At 52.8% G+C, this 6,972-nt stretch overlaps 1 protein-coding gene across 3 annotated transcripts; it reads right to left on the bottom strand.

Annotated features, from left to right (window-relative positions):
* Positions 1-44: 44 nt before the first annotated feature.
* GHDC (GH3 domain containing) lies at positions 45-4,480 on the bottom strand. Of its 3 annotated transcripts, none has more exons than XM_006924607.3 (9): positions 4,352-4,480; positions 3,528-3,823; positions 3,129-3,250; positions 2,480-2,981; positions 1,899-2,091; positions 1,714-1,785; positions 1,504-1,637; positions 1,074-1,159; positions 45-808 (listed from the first exon to the last, which is right to left on the bottom strand). In XM_006924607.3, the coding sequence occupies exons 2-9, from the start codon at positions 3,808-3,810 to the stop codon at positions 590-592; spliced, it is 1,611 nt and encodes a 536-aa protein (XP_006924669.1). In that variant the 5' UTR covers positions 3,811-3,823; positions 4,352-4,480; the 3' UTR covers positions 45-589. The 3 variants fall into 3 exon arrangements, with proteins under 3 accessions (XP_006924669.1, XP_015454571.1, XP_024897602.1); XM_015599085.2 differs by having other exon boundaries at positions 4,385-4,460; XM_025041834.1 differs by lacking the exon at positions 1,714-1,785.
* Between the last annotated feature and the right edge of the window lie 2,492 nt (positions 4,481-6,972).

Genomic DNA, 6,972 nt, shown 5'->3' with positions numbered 1-6,972 from the left:
AGGGACCACTGTGCTTTCCCCAAAAGCAGACCCCGAGTCAAGAATCTGGGTGCAAGAGGTTTATTTGGGAGGTGAGCCTAGAAAACACGTAAGGGAGTGGTGATGGAAAGAAAGCCATTAAGAACTGTGTAAATAAGAGCGCTGCCACTGTGGACAACTGGTGCAAAATACACTTCAGAACTGTCGCCCTGAGGGACAGTGAAGCCGAGGTCAGTATTCACAACTCCTGTTCCCTGCTGACTGAGAGTCACTGCTGGGAACGTTAATTCCCAGTACTTCCAGTCTGCCCAGAGCACGGGGCCGAGAGACACGGGAGCCATCAGCATGTCTCAGAACTCTCTGGCAGTGACCTCCAGTGTGGGCTGAGGGGTGCACTTGGGCCAGGCACTGCGGGCGTCTGCTATACCCCTGAAGTCGCCGGCTTAGAACTGGCTAAGTCAGACATCCTTAAGGCCCCCCGCGGCTCTGATCCACAACTGTTGGGTGACAGAGTCAAAGACCCTAGCCAAGGGCTCTCCATCCAGAAAGACCCCGCAGGAGAGAGTGAGGTGGCCTTTGGGGGTGACTGGGGCACTGGGCAGGCCTCGGCTTAGGAGAGCACCCTGCTCTGTAGGAGCCGGGCCAGGTGCCTGTGCCGAAGGACCCGGGGCATCTCAGGAGGGAAGCAGGACGAGGGGCAGGCAGCGAGGGCTTCCCGGAGTTCTCTGAAGGCCCCCTGCCCCACCAGGTGGACTCTGGCAGGGCCCACGCTGCCCCGGAACCTCAGGGACTTGTAGCAGGGAGAGACTTCCTGAAGGCAGTGGTCAAGCTGAGAACAGAAAGGCCTGATTGAGGCTGGCATGTGGCTGTACGACATGTGGCATGTGGATGAGGTTTGCCTGACTGTGCCCAGCATATGTATGGATAGGAATTTCTGTGGGACACATGTCTGTGGGACGCACCCCTCCCTTCCCAGAGCCTCAGGAAAGTTCTCCCTGCCCACCTCCTCCCCATCATTCCGTTGTGCCCACAGCACCTGGGGGTATGCAGAGTAAAGGGGACATGCAGTGAAATCCTGTCCCTGTCTCATTTACCTTGTCTCTGTTTTCCTCTGACAGGTTCCTCAGCCCCCTCAGTGCCACAAACACCTCATAGTGGGGAGCAGAGCCCCCTGAGGAATCTGCAGACAAACCCCACACACATGCACTCCTGTGAACAGGGCAGCTTCCACAGCCAATGACCGCTGCCCCTCCCATTCGTCCCCACTCTGACATTCATAGGGCTTCTTGGTGGGGAGGGGGATAAATGGAACCTGGAACTTAGTCCTCAGTATGAAACAGGTGAGGAACGGAAATGGGAAGAGACTGTAGCAGGAGGGAAGGGAGTTAAATGTGGGGAAGGACTTCTAGGATCAGCGAAGTACGCCGGGTCTTAGCTCCTTCCTAGAGGTCTCCCAGGAGGATGGGTATGGGTTGGGGGACTGCCAGCCCGAGAACAGGGGCAGGAGCTGATAGAGAAGCTTACCCAGAATGCTGCTCTCCACACAGCCATGGTCCAACAGCTTGGCCCCTGGCCATTGCACCACTGCTCGGCCCAGAGCCTCGAAGAACACGTCCTCCCTCATGTCTTCTCCTCGCACACTCAGGGTCTGGCCCAGCCTGGAGAGGAGAGACGAGAAGGCAGAAGAGTCCAGGGCACAAGGATGGCCCCTCAACTCCCTGGGAGGTCACCTACCTGCCGACGAACCTGACAACTGGACACTGGTTGTAGGCACCAACCACCTGTACCACATCACCCAGACAGCACCTGACAGGGTGGTCGTGGGGAGAGGTCAGGCCCAAGGACCCATTAGCTCATGCCCCTGGCTCTCAACAGAGTCCCAGAGGGCCTGAGGTGGCTGGGGGTGGGCAGGTAATCACCTGGTTAGGCTGGCGTGGTCAGTCAGCACCAGCTCGTACTCCTTGCCCTTCTGAGCCTCGGCCAGCAGGATGGTGGCAGCAGCCTCTTCCCGGTCTCCTTCTTTGACTGGGAGCAGCTCAATCAAGGGGGCACCAGGGGTCAGGACGTAGACTCCATGGGGCTGCTCCGGCCACAGGTTCAGGCCCATTACTCCTGAGGGGAGCAAGCAAGCTTCTCATCTGGCGGTGCCACTGTGTTCTGCTAGGCCCTCACCTCTGAGCATCTGATGTCACTGCTGCCCTTCCGCCCCCTCCTTTGTGGCTTTCCTAGGCTTAGCACACTGCCCCTAGGGCCCTAACTGGGAAGAGGCAGTGGTTCTGGAGGCAGCAGACCTGGGAGTAAATGCTGGTGCCGTGTGAATTTATGTAACCTCTGTAAGCCTCAGTTTCTTCGTCTGTAAAATGGAGCTGCTGGTGTTGGGGAGGATATACAGTGTGTCGGGGAGGATTAAATGCGATGATAATGGAGGGCTCACTACACGGCACCGAGCTGTGCGATTTCTGCCCCCGTCCCCTGGCCACCACCCTTGAGTCCTGCTGACCTCCAGAGGCAGCATAAGCAGGTGAGAAGAAGGCTAGCCCTTGGCACCACAAGGCCCCCAGGGCAGCCACAGCCTCGGCCTGGCCTCCTGCATCCAGAGTCACCGCCACCTGCATCTTTGGCCAGAGCCGAAGGGCCAGTCCTCGGGGCCCCTGCTCTAGGGCCTCCCGCAGCTCAGCTGCCCGTCTCGGGAGAGGTGCTCCTGGGTTCCCAGCAGCTATTGCCTCAGCCAGCTTTTCACCGTTGGCCTCCAGGCCCAAGAAGATGTCCAAGAGTTCGACTGCCGTCCTGGCTTCCAGTGCCCGCAGCCCTGGGGACCTCAGTGCCTCCAACAGTAGAGCCCCAGGGGCCTTGGATCCAGGGTGGGTAACCTGGCTGAGGGCATGGCAAGGCCAGGGCAGGGGGTGGGGCCAGGGGGAAGTGGGAGTCACACAGGCCATGCCTCCGGGAGCCAGGACTTCTGGGTAGGCCTTGTTTAGGGCTGCCAGACCCAGCAAGGTGGCCTGGAGGGAGACAAAAGAGGTTGTTGGCCCCTGGGCTGAGCCAGACCCCGAGTCCCCAGTTTGGGGGTTCTTTGCCCACCCTGATGGAAGGGTTTGGCTGCAGGTAGGGGTTTCTGGTGGGGCTGGGCTCCATTCTTCTCAGTTTACCTGCAGAGAGGCCTCCCCATGGTGCTGGTTTGAAGTAGGAGGCAGGAGCCTCTCCCCACTTTCCTCCTCCTGGGCCTGGCTTGCCTTGGTCAGAGGGAGATGATTCCGGAAGGTAGTCATATCTGTGGCCCCAAAGACACCATAAACTCCTTATGAAGCCACAGAATTTCCCAAGAGTTTCAGGAAGGGACCCAGAATAGGTCTGGGGAGAAGGGGACTATCAGTGCCCAGGAGGGGAAAATTCATCTCGACCGATCCAGAGCCAGGGAGGGTCTCCGGGTCAGGCCCCTCTGTGTTGGCAGCGGAAGAGGGGAGGAGACATGTTCAGATCCTGGACTCTGACTGTCCTGTGGGGTTGCTTTCTCTTTGGGCCACCTCCCCAGACCCTGGAAAACACACCTGTGCTCCCCGTGAGGGGACAGCGGGGACCCTGGGCTTCCTTCAGACACCCCCTCAGGGTCTGCCGCTGGCTCTGGCCCACGTGCAGCGAGCTCTGCTCCAGTCTCCGCTGCTGCCAGGCGGCCGCCCAGCACAGGACCTCCCATGCCACACGGTGCTGGAGGCCAGCAAGCCAGGACCATCTGGGCCCCTGGGACTGCTGCTGCCGGAGCACGGCCAGCGGTGGCAGCAGCAGCAGCAACAGCACCAGGAGCAGCAGCAACAGCAGCAGCAGCAGCAGCATCTCCAGGTAGCCCCTGGGAGGAAGAAGGGACCAGAGCGCAGCAGCAGCAACAGCAGCAGCAGCAGCAGCAGCATCTCCAGGTAACCCCTGGGAGGAAGAAGGGACCAGAGTGCTGGTGTCGGAGGGGCAGGGAATAACCCACTTCGTACCACTCCCACCCCCGCTCTACCACAGACAGGAAAGCCAAGGACAAAGGAAGTTTAGGAAGAAGCCAGGACCCCCTTCAGGCAGTGAGACAGAGGAGAGAGCATCGGGCTTTAGAGTCACACTGACCCAAGTTCGAGTCCTGACCCTGCCCCTTGCTACCTGTTTGACCTCAGGTAATTCAGCTAGCTGCTCTGAGCTCCGTTCCCCTGTCTGTCAAATGGGAACACAATACCCGCCTCTGAAGGTGCAGAAAGGGCTTGGCATGGTGCCTGCTTAATGAATGACAGATCTTGCCTATTCCTGCCTGAGTGTCTCTGCTTCGTCCCGGGATCCACTCTGTACCAGCTCTGCGTCCCTCCCAAGCCCTGGACAGAGGTTCATGTCCCACATGCACCTGTCACCGCCCACTTGTGCCTACTCCCCGCACCCAGGGCCCCCTCAGCACTCCGGTCTCAGTACACAGCAGGCCAGAAAGATGGAGCCATGGCTTTACAGGCCTGGGCTGCACAACAGGGAAATCCGGCCACTGAGCTTAAGGGAGGAGCTGGGATGGGGGGTGCTCTTAAAGGAGCCAGTTGCCTAAGGAGGACGTGCTGGGTGCTGGCCTAAGCTGGCAGACGTGGGAAGCTAGGGCAGAGTAAAAGAAAGCTAAGTGTGGAAAAGAGCACCAAGCAGCAGCTTCAGCTGGGAGCGAGGCACGCCCCATCCTGGAGCAGATTCAAGCTTGCGCACCGATAAAAATCAGTATTTTCTCCCAACCCAGACCTCTTCTTCAGAAAGGTAGTAGAGAAAGAAAGCACATGTTTATTGAGTAAGCATTATACCAGAATGTGATTGTATCACAGGCGATCTGCCAGATTACAAAGACAGAAGAGAATCTCACTCCATTTTACATCCAGGTAGATGGAACCCATTACGCACGTTCTCAATATAAGCGATTACTAGTCCTCAAATGAAAGGACCCGATGGCACTAGTTGTCGCGTGTAGTTCATCCTAACTTTACCCGGTAATTGGGGACACCATCTGTGTTAGCTCGTTGGCTTTAGCCCAAGGAAAAATGAACTTCTATCTATGGCACGAGGTCGTTTTAGAGCAAGGTGCCCCCTGAAGTTAGGCTCCTGCCCTCTTGCTGTAAAGTTGGAGAAGCTGTGCTCTAGAATAAAGTCCTTCTGCTGTCCAAGGTTAAGCCCTCCCTCCACCTGTGCTCTTGACCCAGGCTCTCAGACACTAATCGCCCTCACCTACCTCTAGGTCTTGCAGCGTCTCTCCCTTCTTTTCGCAGCTGAGCTTCTTCGCACAGGTCTGCTCTCACCCTCAGGCCGCCTACCTCGCTTTCACTCCTTTTTATTTTTGGCTGATCTCTTGCTTTTTTTATTTTTTTAATAACAGCTTTATTAGACAGAATTCAAACATCATACAAGTCACCCATTCAAAGTGTATAATGTAATGGTTCCTAGTATATTCACAGATTCATGCAATGCCAACAGTCAATTTTATAACATTTTCATTACCTAGAAAATAACCCTGTACCCTTTAGCTATACCACCATTCCCTTCCCAGACTCCCCTGCCACAGCCCTAAGCAACCACCAATATACTTTGTCTCTATAGATTTGCCTGTTCTGAACATTGCACACAAATGGAATTATAAAACATGTGGTCTTTTGTGTCTGGCTTCTTTCACTTAGCATAATGTTTTCAAGGTTCTTCTATGTGGTACTGTGTATCAGTAATTCATTCCTTTTTATTGTCAAATAATATTCCATTGGATGTAATACTATCCAAGTGTGGTGTGTAAACAACACATTTGTTTATTCACTCACCAGTCGACGGACATTTGGGTTGTTTCTGCTCTTCGGCTATTACGTATAATGCTGTTATAAACATTTATGTACAAGTTTTTCTGTGGACATATATTTTAATTTTTCTTGTGTAGATACCTATAAGTAGAATGACTGAGTTGTATAGTAACTCTTTAACCGTTTAAGAAACTGCTACACTAGTTTCCAAAGGGGCCACACCATTTTACATTCCCACCAGCAGTATATGAGCGTTCTAATTTCTTTTCGTCCTTGCCAACAATTGTCTTATGTGGCCTTTTGGTTTAGCCATCTTAGTGGGATGTGAAGTGATATGAGTCCATTTCAGTTTGCATTTCCCTGATGACTAATGATGTCGAGCACCTTTTCATGTGTTTAGTGGCCATTGTACATCTTCCTCAGGGAAACGTCTTTTCAGACCCTTTACCCATCTTTTAATTGGGTTGTCTTTTTATTATTAAATTATAAGAGTTTTTTATGTATTTTATGTACAAGCCCCCTATCGGGTATATGATTTGCAAATATTTTCTCCCATTCTGTGGGCTGTCTTCCTTTTCCTGATAGTGCCCTTTATACTGGAAAAAATTCCCTGAGGTATACTGGAACTGACCTCTGAAGGAGGACATGGCTGAGACCGAAGAAAGAGGCTGGCAACTCCAGAATTAAACAAAGAGTTTATTAAAAGAACTTACAGACAGAAGCAGACTTGGGTAGCAGCAAGACAGTGGATTTCCACACCTGAGAGGGGATGGGGGCTTGATATATGTATAGCCTTCAGGAATCCAGGTGGCTTGTAACCAAGTGGCACATGCTTGTTAAGAGCTGTATATTCCAAAGCAATAAACAAATTAATGGGCCTCCTTATCTATGTAAAAACCCTCCTTTCCGGTGATACAGGCGCAATCTTCTTTGTGAAAATGCTAAACGCATAAGGACAGGGATGTCCTCTACCATCAGCGGTGCTCCTTTGATGTTGAAGAATAAGTTATTTCCAGAAAAAAAAAATGGTATTAATTCTTTAAATGTTTGGTGAAATTCAGTGGTGAAGCCTGGGCTTTTCTTTGTAGACTCATTCAATCTCTTGTTATAAATCTATGCAGATTGTCTATTTATTTTAATTTATTTTTTTAAATTTATTTTAATTAGTTTTAAGTATATAGTAAGTACATTGGTTAGACATCTATATAGTTCATAA

The sequence above is a fragment of the Pteropus alecto genome, unplaced genomic scaffold (genome assembly GCF_000325575.1).
Source record: "Pteropus alecto unplaced genomic scaffold, ASM32557v1 scaffold98, whole genome shotgun sequence".
Classification (NCBI taxonomy): domain Eukaryota; kingdom Metazoa; phylum Chordata; class Mammalia; order Chiroptera; family Pteropodidae; genus Pteropus; species Pteropus alecto.
Note: the sequence above shows the minus strand (reverse complement) of the source record. Positions and strands in the feature narration are given on the sequence as shown.